Source organism: Bidens hawaiensis, unplaced genomic scaffold (assembly GCF_021521415.1).
Source record: "Bidens hawaiensis isolate Kalapana, Puna unplaced genomic scaffold, B.hawaiensis_p1.1 tig00057079_1, whole genome shotgun sequence".
NCBI classification, from domain to species: Eukaryota; Viridiplantae; Streptophyta; class Magnoliopsida; order Asterales; family Asteraceae; genus Bidens; species Bidens hawaiensis.
The window spans coordinates 35,659-52,927 of record NW_027500309.1 but is presented as its reverse complement, the minus strand read 5'-3'; the positions used below and the strand labels follow the sequence as shown (position 1 = coordinate 52,927).

The following is a 17,269-nucleotide window of genomic DNA, read 5'->3' as shown; positions in this document are numbered from 1 at the left end:
TTTTAAGTCCTCTTTTTGAGCTGAGTTTGAAGAATAACACAAAATGATTGTGTTCTTCCGTCCGAATGTTTTCTATTTTGATTTCTATATTTTGCATCTTCGTTGTTTCATGAACGTGTTTAATGATTGGATTCATCTTCTACGTGAATGTGTTATATCTAAATACCTAATCCTTGCTTTATTCTTTCATGAATGTGTTGTTTTCACACAACGATTAAATTCGTCTTCTGCTTACATGTGTTCTTCAGGAGGAAGTTAATTAAGGAGAAGAGCAATCTCCTAAAATCTCAACCATGTTAAGCTCTAACACAGGTGTGTCAATGGCTGCAAGTAGCAATGTCCTTTCCGTAAAGATGTTGGAGAACATGTTCATGACCATCCTGCACAACTGTAAAAACACGGGTACATTGAAGAAAATCCATTCCCAAATCATCAAATTTTCATTATCTGAGAGCAATTACCTGGTGACAAAAATGGTAAATATATGTGAACAACACGAACAAGTAGACTATGCAAAATTGTTATTCAAAGAGGTATCCGAGCCAAATATTTACTTATACAATGCTGTAATTAAGGCTCATACACATAAACACTTGAATTCGTTTACCGTTTATTTGTACAAGAAAATGCTTAAAGAAGCAGTTTTTCCTGATAATTTCACATACCCATTTGTCATACGGTCGTGTGGAGGGCTTTCGTGTCTTCATCTGTCGAAACAAGTTCACGGGCATGTCTTTAAGTTCGGCGTTCAATCAAATACTGTTATTGAAAACTCACTTCTGGATATGTATGTAAAGTGTGATGGCATTGATGAAGGACACAAGGTGTTTGATGAAATGCCTCAGAGGGATGTTATATCTTGGAACAGTCTTCTTTACGGGTATATTAAGTTGGGACAAATGAAAAAAGCGAGACAACTGTTTGATGAAATGCCAAAGAGATCGGTTGTGTCGTGGACCGCAATGATTTCAGGGTACACACGAGTCGGGAGTAACACAGACGCGTTACAAATTTTCCACATGATGCAGCTGGCTGGTGTTAAACCTGATTGGATCAGCTTACTGTCTGTGTTGCCAGTTTGCACACAGTTGGGATCTCTTGAGTTAGGAAAATGGATCCATTTTTATGCAGAGAAAAACGGAATCTTGCAGAAAACGAGCTTATGCAATGCTTTGATTGAAATGTATGCAAAAAGTGGAAATATTGAACAAGCCCGCCAAGTGTTCGATAAAATGCCCGAAAGGGATGTTATTTCCTGGAGTACAATGTTAACCGGGCTAGCTAACCATGGCCAAGCTTGTGAAGCAATACGACTGTTTCAAGAAATGTAGCAGTCAAAAACTAAACCTAACGAGATCACATTTGTAGGTCTTTTATCAGCCTGTGCTCATGCGGGATTGTTACAAGATGGATTAAAACACTTTAATTCCATGACAACAGATTATAATATAAAACCGGGAATCGAGCATTACGGATGTTTGATAGATCTTCTGGGACGAACCGGTTGCATTGACCAAGCGTTTGACCTGATAAAAACAATGCCAATGGAACCAGATTCTGCCATTTGGGGGTCTTTGTTAAGCGCGTGTAGAATCAAGGGTAATGCTGATATGGCAGTTATTGCCATGGAGCATCTGTTAGAGCTTGAACCGGATGATGTTGGAAACTATGTGTTGTTGTCAAACATATATGCAGATGTTGGAAGATGGGATGGTGTTTCGAGGGTGAGGAAGTTAATGAGAGGAAAAATAATGGGAAAGAAACCGGGGTCCAGCGCGATTGAGGCTGATAATGTTGTTGAAGAGTTTGTGTCTGGTGATGAATCAAAGCCGTTTTCTGGAGACGTTTATTTTATGCTTCGGTTACTGGCTTTGCATCAAACAACTTGTGAAATTTTGGCTGCGGAGATGTTGGGTTTCTGAAGAAATAATGGCTCGTGAAGAGACCGGTTTTGAGTCTATTGCTAAAAAAACATATTGGACCGAAGTTATTAATAGTGGACCAAAATTGAATAATTACAGTGGGCCTAATCTGTTTGAAGAGCATTCCTGTTTTTAGAGATTATAAAGGCAAGATCAAAGCTCTCACAACAGGTTCTCCTAATCCCTTTTTAATCATCTGATGTTATTTGTTATAGTAATAAGTTTGCCTGAGTTTCAAATGTTTTGCATTTTATTTGAGTATTGCCATGTTATTCGATGCTAGGGAGTAAATAATTATTTTTTTTCGATGATCAAGATTCTTAGTCGGTCCTTATGATTCTACTATTTATGCACATAAGAAGTTCAATGATGTGGTTTCTTGGTCTACTTTTATAAATGTGGTTTATTGCATGTTTTGTGTTTTCATTTAGGATCTGTTTATCTTTGCCACTGTCAATTTCTGATGATTTTTATCTAACCTTGTATAATAGTATTTTAGTTGAATTGAAGAAGCAAATCTCTTGCTCCATGCAGCTACAAAATCAAACGAATAACCATGTAACTTTCCGCTTTTAAGGTATTATCATTATTTGTTTTGGCACCCAAAAAATTATCTAAGTAGAAAGAAATCATGGATTTTGTAAAGCTATTTAGATCAACTAATTTTCAGTAGTAATCAATAGTAGGAGTTATAGTCATCTGATGTGTTGATTTTTATTTCTAATTTTAAGAAAATTTAGAACGAATCAAGGCCAACTCTTGAAGTTATAAACTAAGCAAATTCGTAGTAATTGTTTCCAAAATTTCTCTGAAATTCAGGTGAAAACTACAAATCGAAACAAGTATTGTGTCCGGCCTAAGAGTTATACTAATTAGCCTATATTCTTGAATATTCTATTTTTTGTTTTAAGTATTTACCTCTTTTTCAATCCAAGTTGCGTAACTAATGTATCATGTTTCGCCTAATTGTTCTTTTTTTTTTTTTTTTATAAATGGATCTACCAAGCACAGTTTATGTAGCCTTGTGGATGTAGTGATTTTATAGGAATTTGAAGTTATTACAGGGTATTTATTTACTTGAATTTTTCTTATTTGTTATAATATTGCTCTTAAAACATGTTTTGTGGTTGTGTAGACTTCAAAGGCAACCACTGTTGATGTGCTAAAAAGTCACTCTCTAAAGAAGCTCCTAAGTCTTAAGAAGCCTGTTGAATTGCATGCACATGTGACAAAGATTTGTAGTAAGGGTGAGCAATAACCGAATCGAAAACTGACGAAACCGAATTAACTGAAAAATGGTTACAATTTTTATTGTACCCTCAGTTAACCACTATTAACTGAACGGAACCGAACCATTCATATTTTCGTATATTTCTAGTTTTTATACATCCATTTCATGCATTTGATGTTCTATACGGCAATTTCATGTATTTATATCTTCATTTCATGTATTTATGCGTTTATTCATGCATTGCTAAGTATAAGTTTTAGCTCAAGTTTGATTTTAGTTAGTAACTGAATTTTACCAAACCGAAAACCAAAAGCTAACTGAATTAACCGAACCGATTAACTGACAACCGATTGGTTAATTAGGTGAGGACTTGAGTTGAGGCTAACAACCAAACCAAACTGAAACGTGCACAGCCCCTGGTTTGTACAAGATTAAAGGGGCTTGAGTTATTAACTAAAAAAGGACATTAAAGGGTAACAAAAATAAGCTGAAGAAAACAGAACGAAAAGACTTTGGCACCTTAAAAGACTAAAACAAGAAGACCCTATTGTATTACAAATGCAAGTTTTTATGACTTTGGATGAGTTGACTGATTTGCTCTATCGAATTCCGTGTGTTTTAGCAAACATGCCTCATGTGGCAAGTATAATATATTATGATTCTCTTTATGATACCTACAAGGAATTGTGTAAATAGATCGAATGAATATAATCGGGATGCTGATGTTTGTTCGATTAATTTTACTTGAACAAATTATCAAACATAGACAGTTAATCTATTATTTGAGAAACAACCACCCATATCAACCTATTTGAAAAATGAGTCATAACAACCCATTTTTAGATAAACGGGTCAAAATTTCCAGACATATTTCCTGTTAAACTCATTCTTGTAATCCCGTTTTCACAACCTTACCTAAGTATACAAGTTTTAATTCTAAAGACCATTATTTGAGTCTAGACACAATTACTTGTTATCTTAATCCAATCTCCACCTGATCCACATACTATCAATTAGCATCTTCTATTATGGACGAGCTTGACTCAATCCGGTATTATGGCATAAAACAAAACATAGCCAATTAATTGGATTCTAGATTTCCACAATCAACCGATTTTATTCATATGCATTTCGGTTAATTAAATTATTTAAAAATATGGTTATTTTGTTATTTAGGTTGTGTGTTGTGGCCAGCCAACAGAGCCGATGAGTTCAACCACACGGCTCGCACACACCACTAACGGCCATGCTTTAGCGACTGTCGTGAATGGAGACAAAAATAAGGGTTTATCTCACAGTTAGCGGTGCGAATGGCTAGCGGACCACAACGGGATTTGGTGTGGACTCAACCACAACACAATACCTTTGAAAAGTCAATAAAAGAAAATATAAAGTTTTTTTTTTTTTAATTGATTATAATTAGGTTTTTGAAAACTTATTATTATTATTAATATTATGCCTCTTTGTCAGGCGTCAGCAGCAGTCATCATCATATTATTATTACCCATTGTAGCTCCAACTCACACGCCTGCAGCTATTGCTAGCTAGGGTTTCACAATCCAATCCAATCGTAATTGACGGTTACAATTAGGGTTTCACTTCGCCACAAATCCCAATTACACCTTGTTGTTTGTATGTTTAATTTATTATTATTATTATTATTATTATATAAATAAATGGACGCAACATCTTCATGCTTAGACGATCTCAATACACTCTCATCTTCATCGTTACCGTCTCAAATCCATCGAAAGTGAGAATTAAACTCTCAATTGCTTGATTGATTGATCGATCTGTTTAATTAATGTTGAATTTTGATATTTGAATTGAATAATTGTCGGTTGGATTAGGGATTTAGTGGTTTGATTTTGTTGTGATTCAGGAAATGGAGTTTGATTTACAATTCTGTTTGAATTTTGAACTCGTGTGTTGGATCAAGCTGTTGCATGCGTATTTAGTGTTATATTTAGGGTTTGGATGTGTACTAATGATGTAATTAGCTTAATTTTGCTTACTAGCTATAATTAGTAATGTGGGGGGTGCAAACGAGTCGAGCCGCTCACGAGCTACTCGAGCTCGAATCAATAAAAAGCTTGAAACGAGCCGTGCTTTTTTGAGCTCGTGCTTGGATAAAGCTCGTTTATTTATTGAGCCTGAGCTCGAGCCTTGTGTATTTTTAAGCTTTTGACTTTTATGTATTAATTTCACACTGCACAGATAAGCTTGAGGCGAGCTTTGGCTCGTTTAATGTTTTTCTCAAAACATATAAAAATAATTAAAAACATATATAAATTAATGAAACGAGCCGAGCTCGAGCACTCGTAAGTCAAAACGAGCCTAGTCGAGCTCGGGCTCGGGCTTGGCTATGATCGTGCATTTTGATGTGCTTGTCTTATGGTAGTTATGCTTTGAAGTAATTTGCTGGATATATTTTTTGATTTTTCGTAGGTTTTCATGTTGGTGAACATGTTAGTTTTTAATTATTGATTGTTAGCATTAGTTTCTTGTATCGTAGCAATGAGTTAACAAATTATCAGAGTAGTTAGTATAACCGTATAGCAGCTACGTCAGCTATATTTCTGTTACATTTTATTACTTGTTATCATATCTCAACTGCAGTTATTTATAGTGATAGGAATTTGCTTCATTTGCTGGCAAGAAGAGAGATAACTCCCAGAACATCAAAGTGCTTGCCAAGAAGGCAGTGGGGAGAAGTCTATAATAACAAGAATAAGGCATCTGTTAAACCTGAAAGCGAAAGAGTGAGGAATCCAAAAAGTGAACTTCTTTCATGGTACTTAACTACTTCTGTTATGTTTTTATAGTATTTTGATACCTTTGAAGAAAAAAGTTAACTTTTAGCATGATAATATTGTATGGGTTTAGGGTGGAGGCTGAGTCTTTGAGGTGTTTAACAGCCAAATACTGTCCTTTGGTGCCTTCTCCAAGATCAACAATTGCAGCAGCGTTTAGTGCAGATGGAAAAATTCTTGCTTCTACTCAGTATGTTGACAATAGTTACTGTTTTGTTCTTTGCCTGTTTTAATTATTATAGTTATTGAAGTCGTTTGTTTTCTGAATTACAGTGGTGACCATACTGTTAAAATAATTAACTGTCACACTGGAAAATGTGAAAAGGTTCTGAGTGGTCATCGAAGAACTCCTTGGGTGGTAAGATGCTAAAATAATAATTTTTAGATTGATTTATATATGATTAAAAAAATTATATTGTTTAAATCATGTCTCTTGTGGTTGAAATACGTGACAGTGTTTTCTTATGTTGTTATACTAATTGTGGTTTAACAGGTCAGATTCCACCCATTGCATCCAGAAATACTTGCTAGTGGAAGTTTGGATCATGAAGTTAGATTATGGAATGCAAATACATCGGCATGCGTAGGGTCGCGTGATTTTTGTAATTTTTGAACTTTGTCTTTTATACCTAGAATAAGTTATATATGCATGTATTGTTACATGACTATCTGCATCTTTGCTTTGTCACAGACCGACCTATAGCTTCAATTGCCTTTCATGCTGAAGGAGAACTTCTTGCAGTTGCTGCAGGCCATAAGGTCGGTTGATGTGAAATACTTTTAAACCAAATTTTTAAGTTTATTTGTAAGTAATCAGTATGTTAAATATGATCAACATAATTTTTCTATTTTAAATATAATCTAATCTTTTGAATAAATTATCAAAGAATTATGCTATTTCATTAATAATACATTTTGGGCAACTCTTGATGCATTTTTCTTGTTTCTTTTTAAATTACTTGATAAAAGTGTGTTACTTACTTACCTTGACTTGGTGGAAATAACAGAACCCACATTAGCCCGTTAAACGAATAAGAGATTAATATTGCTGCATTTAGTTTAAGGTTTTAATTGGAAAGTTATTTTGATTTCCAACTAAGACCTTGTATAATGGTACTTCCCAGTACATCATATTGACATTAGTTTTTTTTTTTCATTTCTAGTTATATTTTTGGCATTACAATAATAAAGGCGAGTCTGCCACACCTGTTATTGTATTGAGGACAAGACGTTCTCTTCGTGCTGTGCACTTCCATCCACATTCTGCTCCATTATTGTTAACTGCCGAGGTAAGGTTCTTGACTCAAAATGAACAATTTTTCTGGTGAGGGTCAAAATGGGTTAGGTTGACCTGAAACACTTTTATCCATTCATAAAGAAACGGATCCGGGAGGTGGTTTTGTTTTTTTTAAATGCTGAATTTACAGTTTGGTTTTAGTTTTGCATGTACTAAAAACCAATAAAAAACCAATTTGAACCATAAAAACCAACCGGCTCGTGAATAATGAAAAAACAGACGTTTGCTATTGAATTTTTATAATTTACATTTTATTTTTGAATGTTAAGCGATTTTTAAAATTAATAAATGGTATAGCTCAAAAATTTTAGGCTCAAATGCTTAATAGTCAATAATCATTAGTTTAAAAAAAAGTTTCAGGCCCAAATTCATTATTTGGGGCCTTTTTTTCACCCAAAAAATTTTGAGCCCTGATGACCAAACCAAAGTCGAATCGAACCATTGTGATAACTGAAAAAGTCAAAACCAAACGGTTTCCTAAGCCCAAAAAGCGATTTTTGGTTTGGTTTGAGCCTACAACTGACCCACACCACCCCTAGTTGTTTGCATAAAAAATATACCTTGGGCAACTTTTGATGTGTTTGGAATGTTTTTGTTTTAGTTGAATAATTTTGTGTCACCCTTTCTTTAAGTAAACAGCTATTAATAGGTTTGCATGTAAGGTCTTACCACACACTAATTATTTGACTTTGTTTGACAGGTCAATGATCTTGACTCTTCAGATTCTACAATGGCACCTGCAACATCTTTAGGTTATTTGCATTATCCCCCTCCAACTATATATATGAGAAACACACATTCCTTTGATCATTTAAGTTTAGCTGCAGAGTTACCATTAATGCATGTACCTCTCTTCTGCTCTCATCCTTATCCAAATACAGATTCAAGGCCACAACTACAAATTGGCAGCAGGATTGTTGACCAACTCAACAGGCCATCAGAATCTTCAGATCGGCTTCAAGTTCTCGCAAACGCAACAGAACTGTATGAACAAATGATGGCTTCCTCTGGAGTTGTTAATATGGATATTCCCGATTTGACGCCTAGTCAGACGGGCGGGCCCATTGATGATTACAGGCAAGCACATTTAGATCGTATGAGGTGGGAGTTAAATTTCATCCAAGGATGGTTGGCGGGCCAAAGTCAAAGTGGCCCTTCGTTGACCACATTGCCACCGGAGTCAACGGAGGGTTTGAACCCGGTGGGCCCAGAAAGACAGGGTTGGAGGGATCTTTCTTCAAATGGTGCTTCTACTTCTGCATCACAATATACGGTTGATGAGACAAATGATGGGAGTGTTAATTTTCCATTAATGAGTCGAATACAGAGTCAACTCTCTGCATCATTGACTGCTAGTGCTACTGCTGAATTGCCTTGTACTGTAAAGCTAAGAATTTGGCCTCATGATATTAAAGATCCTTGTGCTTCTCTTCAACCTGAAAGATGTCGTCTAACAATACCACACGCGGTACTTTGTAGGTAAGGTTTTAGGGCATGTAGAGGTGTCAATGTTCGACTTGTTTACTTAGGGTTGGGTCAGGTCGGTTTGTTCTTTTATCATTAACAGGTCAAATGAAAAGAACAAAAAAAAAGCTTAGAAGGAAAGGAATCAAATGGGTTGAACGGGTTGGAAGTCCCCAAAAGTATGGGGTGTAAACGAGCCGGGTTGGGTTTGAGCTTGTCTTGTGAGTAGTTTTTTCAAGGTCTGAGCTTGGCTCGTTTATTATATATAATAATTATTTTTATACATTTACAGTTATTATATAATTTACAGTTACATATATATTTTTAATTATAATTTTTATATATAACAATAGTTTTAATCAGTTTATTTTTAGGCTTGAGCTTGTCTAAGCTCGGCTCAGTTCAAGCTTTTATCGAGCCGAGCTCGAGTAGCTTACAAGCAGCTTGGCTTGTTTAAACTTCCATCCTATAGAACAATTTCAAAGCTTAAAGTATTTTAAATCAGTTATATTAAGAAAATGTGTTGTAATAGTTTAGTATTTGTAATCATATTTGACCCGTTACCCAACCTGTTCCATTTTCCCTTCGAGTTGTGTATGATTTAAAGCATAACTTGGTAAAAGTTAATTTCTGTTGTTCTGACTGAGGCATATATGATAATCTGGCTGTTTACTAATTGAAGTGTAACAGCTCTTTTTTTATATTTTTTTATAACATATGTTGGTTGATTATGCTGCAAATTGATGACACAGTGAAATGGGGGCTCATTTTTCACCATGTGGGAGATATCTAGCTGCTTGTGTTGCATGTGTACTTCCTCAGTTTGAAGCCGACCCCGGGCTACCAACCCAACTTCATCAAGAACGGGCTTCAACTTCTCCAACAAGGCATCCAATTTCTGCCCGCCAACTCATGTATGAACTTAGGATATATTCACTCGAAGAGGCAACGTAATATTTCAATTCCCTTTTGTTTATATTATCATTGTTGAGATGTTAAGAGGTGGCAAATTGGGCGGGGCCGGGCTGGTTGGGTATTGGGTAACGATAATACGTCTTCCCTTCCAATTTCCAAATATTAGTTATTAAATAAGTAGTGTCATGATTACTAAAATTAAAATGTAATTAAGATGATTTTAGGAGGTTTTGTGCATAAAAATACACTTTGGGCAATTGGGCGATTATCGACCCGTTTAACCCTTTTTTATGTTATTTAAATTTTATTACCCTACAACCCGTTAGAGATAAGCAATAACTTTTGGAAACAGACCTAACTATAAGCAAATGGGTTGAAAGTGCCACCTCTAAATTTCTGCTTTAATGGTTATATTTTAATCAGCATTTTTGTATCTTATGTAGTTTTGGTTCGGTTCTTATTTCGAGGCCAGTTAGAGCTGCTCATTGTTTAACATCCATCCAAGTAAGTCATTTTCAAGTGTATATCTGAATAATGTTTATTGGTGAGATAATATAATCATAACCTGTAAGTTACTTTGCTGAACTTGTTAGATTTAATAACATGATTTATTAACAATATGGGATTAATTGATATCTTCGGTTATGATGTGGAGCGATAGATACCCTATTGTTGATATTTCTCAGCTTTATTTTGATTTTGATTTTGATTATGTATAAGAACAAATATTGATCTTATTTTTATTTTGATTATGTATTTATTCTTTTTCTTGTAGTTTTCACCTACTTCTGAGCACATACTGCTTGCTTATGGCCGACGTCACAGTTCTCTTCTTAAAACCATTGTGATTGATGGGGATGCTGCATTATTATCCATTTACACAGTTCTTGAGGTAAATACAATATTTCACACTGATTTCTCTCTCTCCCTCCCTCCCTCTTTTCTTTTCTTTCTTATGTGTGTGGCCCTGCCCGCAAATAAATTTGAAATGTTATGCTAGCTTTGATCTATGGATTAAAGAGAAAACTATCTATTTGTGCAAAACTAAATGAATTATCTAATGATATGATGAATGTATATTGGATTATACAGTAATGCTTATAATCTTTGTTATATTCATCAATTACACATTTAAATTTTTATGGTTCAGGTATATAGAGTTTCAGATATGGAACTTGTGAGTGTGCTTCCAAGTGCTGAAGATGAGGTCAATGTAGCTTGCTTTCACCCCCTTGCCGGTGGAGGCCTTGTTTATGGGACCAAGGTTTGTGTGTTGAGTGTTGACCTGTTTTGACTTTTTCTCATATCAAAAATCAGTTAAAACATAATTTATATATTTATAGGAAGGGAAGCTTAGAATTCTTCAATATGACGGTGCTCATGCTCCAAAACCCAATCACAGTTCTCAAGCACAATCTGTTGAGGTAGAACCCTGATACAGATAGGACCTCTATAAACTTGTTTTTAATTCCAGAATTACCCGCAACTTAAACTAACTGTTTTATATATCAAGGGTATTATAGTAATAATGTCATAAAACCTATCTGGCACAAATACTTGTAATATGTTGGTGATATAATTGTGTATTTGATAATGTTGCAGGTTTGGGAATATGCTTTTGATCGTTGAAACATATACAGTGGTTTTCACATCTGAGGTGCGTCGTCAGGTTTTGCCTATTAATCTCTCAACATAATCCTTTGCCCAACCAATCAATTTTTGGTAATTGATATTATGATATTGTTTTAGCAAAACAACTCTATATTGATTTTTGGATGTTTGCGTACAGGTTTAAAAGAAGTGTTGACTAAACATCTATAATACTTGTATCTCCAAATGAAAAAGGTAACTGAATCTTGTTGCTCAAATCAACCGTATCAATACTTAAAGACGTGATTGACCCATATAATGGTCACGTTACCACAGACTTTTGTGATTAATGTGTAAAGACGCGTTTTGACTTTTAGTCGAATACTCACAATACAATTTTAATGGTCGTGAAAAAGTGCAGTTTTGCGACTAATGCGTAAAGACGCGTTTGACCTTTAGTCGAACTCCCAAAATATTTTTTTTAATGGCGTGTGTAGTCTTGTAGACCACCTTTATTTGCTATTATCATTTTGTAAGATTTTTTGGCATGATAAAATGGAAACTATTTTTACATCATTTTAAAGACTGATACTGATTCCCGAATCCATGTTTTGTTCACAGGACCCATGACCGAAGCCATGCAGACTACTGATATCGAGTGCGGTCTAGTTTTTTTTTTCTTTTTACCTTTCTTTGTTTCCAGCTTCCATATGTTGAGAATTTTGTTTGTATTTACTGTGAAGGTAGTTACCAACTTGTTGTATACCCGGTGTTGGATCTGTCGATGTATATTATCAACTATAGTTTGTTTACTTGCACTGTTGTTGAGATTTGTAAAAGATTTCTCGGTGTTGGTTAGGTCAAATCCCATTTATGGATTAGCAAGTCAAACCCAAAGCAACTGTTGAGATAATTTGTTCTACATTAGCTATAACTTGAAATCATGACTCCTTTTATGCGGTTTAGGCTGCTCACATTTCGCTCACCGCTTTATTTATTCGAAAAAATTAAGATATGAAATGAAAATTTTGTCTGTAGTCTGTTATGTTAATTTTATTCAACGTGTTTTCGGTTACTGTTTTGTCAAACGCAATATACATTTTACATAAATGTATCTAAGACTCCCCACAAACAGATGAAACCAAACAAGCCTAAAGCGCATTGGATGTTTCAAGATCCAAAACAGTTCGGTTATTTTTACGGTTTAACCATTCGAAACTTGAAACCGGCCATGTGTTTTAAGTCTAAAACTAATACAAACTACAAACTCACAAATTAAAAAAAAAAGTAAATGTTAAAACCATCAACCCAAACACTTAAGTTTGCCATCCTCTAAAATCATACTTAAAAAAACTCCTAAACACTACAACTTAAAAGATAACTAAATAAATACATTAAAATTCTACTTGAAACAAAACCCAAACAAGGGCAAAAAAAACCAAACCAAATCTTAAAAGTAAAGCACTAATGTCAACCGCTGATTAGTTGCCAACAAAAAAAACCATTAGGATCGAAAGCCTTAAAACTGGAAGATCGGACCTGTGTCTATACAAGCTGAATCAGACGAATAGTCAGTGAACCCTGGATCAATAGGCTGGTTATCAAACATCCAATCAAACCGATAGTCAGCTAAGCCGCTAGTGACCGCATCTCCACCAGAATCTTGACCCGTAGGCAAACCCAACCCGTAATCTTTAAAACCCGTATCCACTATAGGGCCCTGAGCATGATTTGCTTGTGAAACATGCTGAGTAATATCCGAAACTGGAACTAACGGGCTATCTACTTTGGTTTGGGCTGAACTTGATAACTTGGCTGAACTGGCACTGTATAAGTAAACTGACTGGACACGGGTTGCGGTTGAGAAGTCGATGATGGTGGTGGAAAAACAGGGGGTTGGTAATGCAGATTGGAATTTACATGAGATTGAAAACTCGGGTTTAAATGACTGGAGAATTGCGGTTGGGGTTGATTTACAGTTAAAGGTGTAAAGGTTTGAGTTTGAGGAGGATATGGAACAGAAGCGTTGACCGCATTCGGTTGTTGTAGCGGACCTACATAACTACTTGACTTAGGAGGATATGAAACAGAAGCGTTGACCGCATTCGGTTGTTGTAGCGGACCTACATAATTACCTGACCTGGGAGGATATGGAACAGAAGCGTTGACCGAAGCATTGACCGCATTCGGTTGTTGTAACGGACCTACATAACTACTTGACCTAGGAGGATATGGAACAGAAGCGTTGACCGCACTCGGTTGTTGTAGCGGACCTACATAATTACTTGACCCGGAAAGCATCCCATTGACTTGGTAACTGTTCTGCGTAATGGGATTTCCCAAATTGATCCTGTATGGGCTGTACCGGTTTGGATGGTCCACTGTTGCAGCCCGAAGCGGATGGGTTCGTTTGAAAACAGGCCAGTGAAGCGTAGAGTTTTGATTATTCTTCTGCTGAGTCTGATTCACGAATCGAGATAACAAATCTGGATGTAATTCGTTTCTGTGATGATTACCAGGGCCCGGTTTTGGAATCTGACTTGGGAGTTGATTCATCACCGGTGGTGGTATGTAATGGTTAACCGGGGGCGGTTGACTTACGGGTTGGATGGTTTTAGCACCGTTTTTGGCAATTTTTCTCTCGAGTACCCAAAACTGGTTTTTATCGGTAGCGTGACAATGGTCGATGCTTGAACTGCCATTGCCCCAATAGACACACGGAGCAAGTGAGTCACAAACATAAAAATAACACTGAAATTTTAAGAAAATGACAGATATCAAAAGGGTATTATGGTAATTATGCAAGTTTTCCGTTATAGGTTTAAAAGAGTGAAATAAATGAATCTGGAAATAATACTATTTACCTGATAACAGTGGCTTTGATTGGGGGTAGTGGAGAACGGGAATGTGATACAAAGGTGCCTTGAATGAGGATAATCTCGACACGCAACCTACAAAAAGATTAAGAAATGAAGAAATATAAACGTCAAAGATCGTATATAATTATTTACTGTTTTTTTTTCTGTAACTCATTTGTTTATGTAGAATTCATGTTAATCAAATCACAAATTCAAATATATGTTAATATATCTGGATGATAGAATAATAAACTTTGACCCGTTTTCATGCAAACGGGTCGAGCTGAGTATATTTTTGTGATTTGATTAACATGAATTCTACATGAACAGAGTTTACAGAAAATAAAACATATAATTATGTGTCTAGATGGTAGAGTCATAATAAACTTCGACCCGTTTTCATAAAATCGGGTCGAACTGGATATGTTCTTTTAGTAACAAAAAATGTCATGCTAACTAATTCAGAATTCAAGTTAATAAAACCACACATCACATATATTTATTTGTGTAGATGCCTAGATGGTAGAGAAATAAATTTCGACCCGTTTTCATACCCGTGTACATGAAAACGTGTCGAATCGGGTATATTCTTTCACCAACAGGGTCATCTTTTCATGGCAAGTAATTAAGAAACCTTGTTTTGACTGCACTCATCTGCACAAGTACCAAATCAAGCCTTAATCCGGCCGTTTTCAGGTACATAATGTATAACAGTAGTCTTTACATCATGAATGAATCAAAACTAAAATTGCATACTCTAACAACGCAGTTCATCAACAAAAATCAAACAAATTAGAGTTGAATAAATCAAAAAATAAAAAAAAAAATTAACTAAAATTGCACACCCTAACAAGGCAATTCATCAACAAAAATAAACAAATTATTGTCGAACGGATCAAATATCACAAAAAAATAAATAAATAAATCTGCAAACCCTAACAAGGCAGTTCATCATTAAAAATCAAACAAATTAGAGTTGAAGAAATAAAAAATGACAAAAAAATTAAAAATTAAAATATCACAAACCCTAACAAGTAACAAGCCAATTCTCATCTAACATCAATGACATAAACTAGATAGTTCATCAGTCAGAAAAACAATACAAAACTGAATCTGCAAACCCTAACAAGGCAGTTAGTTCATCAACAAAAATCAAACAAATTACAGTTAAATAAATCACCAAAAAAATAAAAAAATTGCAAACCCTAACAACACACTCCATCAACCAAAATCAACCCTAACAAATGATGAATCAAAAATCACCAAAAAAAAAAATTAAAACTCACAAACCTTAGCAATCCATTTCATCATCTAATTCCAAAAATCAAACAAATTACAGTTAAATAAATCACCCAAAAAAAACTAAAATTGCAAACCCTAACAACACACTTCATCAACCAAAATCAAACAAAAGATGAATCAAAAATCACCAAAAAAAAAAATTAAAAATCACAAACCCTAACAATCCATTTCATCATCTAATTCCAAAAATCACCAACACAATAAAAAGAAACTAACCTGTCCTTTCTCACAAACAACAATAATCTCATCATCATCATCACCACCACCACCACCATCATCCTTCTTTACTACTTCCGCATCAGCATTCGGATCCTTATCAAGCACAACACACTCATCATCATCATCACCATCATCATCCACCACTTTCACCTTCTTAACCTTATTCTTCTTCTCACTCTCTTTCACCACCACCACCACTTCATCCGAATCATCATCACCCAACAACTCATTCAACCAGTTACCACTACCCTCCTCATCTGAACTTATATCCAACACCACACCACTACTCTTCCGAACCATCATAATCTTTCATTAAAGACTTCACCTTTATGCCAAAATTGAGACTCCGTTAGGGTAAAGAAGACTGATTTGAGATGGGTTTGGTGTGAAATTGAATAAAGACTCTTAAATCATACAGAATCGTCGGTACCGAGTTGCTGACTCGGACTGAGTTAGAAGGAAACAAAGCAAAGCTTGACGCGCACGGTTTAACATCATCATCATCATCATCATCATCATCATCATCATCATCATCATCATCATCATCATCATCATCATCATCATCATCATCATCATCATCATCATCATCATCATCATCATCATCATCATCATCATCATCATCATCATCATCATCATCATCATCATCATCATCATCATCATCATCATCATCATCATCATCATCATCATCATCATCATCATCATCATCATCATCATCATCATCATCATCATCATCATCATCATCATCATCATCATCATCATCATCATCATCATCATCATCATCATCATCATCATCATCATCATCATCATCATCATCATCATCATCATCATCATCATCATCATCATCATCATCATCATCATCATCATCATCATCATCATCATCATCATCATCATCATCATCATCATCATCATCATCATCATCATCATCATCATCATCATCATCATCATCATCATCATCATCATCATCATCATCATCATCATCATCATCATCATCATCATCATCACATCATCATCATCATCATCATCATCATCATCATCATCATCATCATCATCATCATCATCATCATCATCATCATCATCATCATCATCATCATCATCATCATCATCATCATCATCATCATCATCATCATCATCATCATCATCATCATCATCATCATCATCATCATCATCATCATCATCATCATCATCATCATCATCATCATCATCATCATATCATCATCATCATCATCATCATCATCATCATCATCATCATCATCATCATCATCATCATCATCATCATCATCATCATCATCATCATCATCATCATCATCATCATCATCATCATCATCATCATCATCATCATCATCATCATCATCATCATCATCATCATCATCATCATCATCATCATCATCATCATCATCATCATCATCATCATCATCATCATCATCATCATCATCATCATCATCATCATCATCATCATCATCATCATCATCATCATCATCATCATCATCATCATCATCATCATCATCATCATCATCATCATCATCATCATCATCATCATCATCATCATCATCATCATCATCATCATCATCATCATCATCATCATCATCATCATCATCATCATCATCATCATCATCATCATCATCATCATCATCATCATCATCATCATCATCATCATCATC

General features: G+C 35.2%; 2 protein-coding genes and 1 pseudogene across 8 annotated transcripts; 2 read left to right on the top strand and 1 right to left on the bottom strand.

The window, feature by feature from the left end:
- LOC143601774 (pentatricopeptide repeat-containing protein At2g20540 pseudogene) lies at window positions 1-1,922 on the top strand (annotated as a pseudogene).
- Window positions 1,923-4,613: 2,691 nt separating this feature from the next.
- Window positions 4,614-12,085, top strand: LOC143601775 (uncharacterized). 4 transcript variants are annotated; one of them, XM_077079085.1, is made up of 17 exons: window positions 4,614-4,906; window positions 5,783-5,947; window positions 6,040-6,156; window positions 6,240-6,324; window positions 6,460-6,568; window positions 6,658-6,725; window positions 7,130-7,255; window positions 7,964-8,015; window positions 8,091-8,742; window positions 9,480-9,677; window positions 10,086-10,146; window positions 10,418-10,534; window positions 10,793-10,906; window positions 10,986-11,066; window positions 11,245-11,299; window positions 11,432-11,487; window positions 11,854-12,085. In XM_077079085.1, the coding sequence occupies exons 1-15, from the start codon at window positions 4,830-4,832 to the stop codon at window positions 11,269-11,271; spliced, it is 2,049 nt and encodes a 682-aa protein (XP_076935200.1). In that variant the 5' UTR covers window positions 4,614-4,829; the 3' UTR covers window positions 11,272-11,299; window positions 11,432-11,487; window positions 11,854-12,085. The 4 variants fall into 4 exon arrangements, with proteins under 4 accessions (XP_076935200.1, XP_076935199.1, XP_076935197.1 ...); XM_077079084.1 differs by having other exon boundaries at window positions 8,085-8,742; window positions 11,854-12,084; XM_077079086.1 differs by having other exon boundaries at window positions 4,615-4,906; window positions 8,145-8,742; window positions 11,854-12,081.
- A 371-nt stretch (window positions 12,086-12,456) lies between these two features.
- On the bottom strand, window positions 12,457-16,085 carry LOC143601776 (uncharacterized). 4 transcript variants are annotated; one of them, XM_077079090.1, is made up of 4 exons: window positions 15,609-15,660; window positions 14,645-14,744; window positions 14,097-14,183; window positions 12,457-13,983 (listed from the first exon to the last, which is right to left on the bottom strand). In XM_077079090.1, exons 2-4 carry the CDS (start codon window positions 14,696-14,698, stop codon window positions 13,015-13,017), a joined length of 1,110 nt encoding a protein of 369 aa, XP_076935205.1. In that variant the 5' UTR covers window positions 14,699-14,744; window positions 15,609-15,660; the 3' UTR covers window positions 12,457-13,014. The 4 variants fall into 4 exon arrangements, with proteins under 4 accessions (XP_076935205.1, XP_076935202.1, XP_076935204.1 ...); XM_077079088.1 differs by lacking the exon at window positions 14,645-14,744 and having other exon boundaries at window positions 12,459-13,286; window positions 13,506-13,983; window positions 15,609-16,085; XM_077079087.1 differs by lacking the exon at window positions 14,645-14,744 and having other exon boundaries at window positions 15,609-16,085.
- Window positions 16,086-17,269: the final 1,184 nt, after the last annotated feature.

Bases quoted from the DNA above. Each gene is read 5' to 3' on its own strand.
- LOC143601775 (XM_077079082.1), top strand. From the start codon at position 4,830: ATGGACGCAACATCTTCATGCTTAGACGATCTCAATACACTCTCATCT. The intron at 8,743-9,479 runs GTAAGGTTTTAG...TTGATGACACAG, and splicing joins CCACACGCGGTACTTTGTAG to TGAAATGGGGGCTCATTTTT. The intron at 11,067-11,244 runs GTAGAACCCTGA...ATAATGTTGCAG, and splicing joins CTCAAGCACAATCTGTTGAG to GTTTGGGAATATGCTTTTGA.
- LOC143601776 (XM_077079087.1), bottom strand. From the start codon at position 15,914: ATGATGGTTCGGAAGAGTAGTGGTGTGGTGTTGGATATAAGTTCAGAT. The intron at 14,184-15,608 runs GTTAGTTTCTTT...ATCTTTTTGTAG, and splicing joins TTGTTTGTGAGAAAGGACAG to GTTGCGTGTCGAGATTATCC. The intron at 13,984-14,096 runs GTAAATAGTATT...TTAAAATTTCAG, and splicing joins ATCAAAGCCACTGTTATCAG to TGTTATTTTTATGTTTGTGA.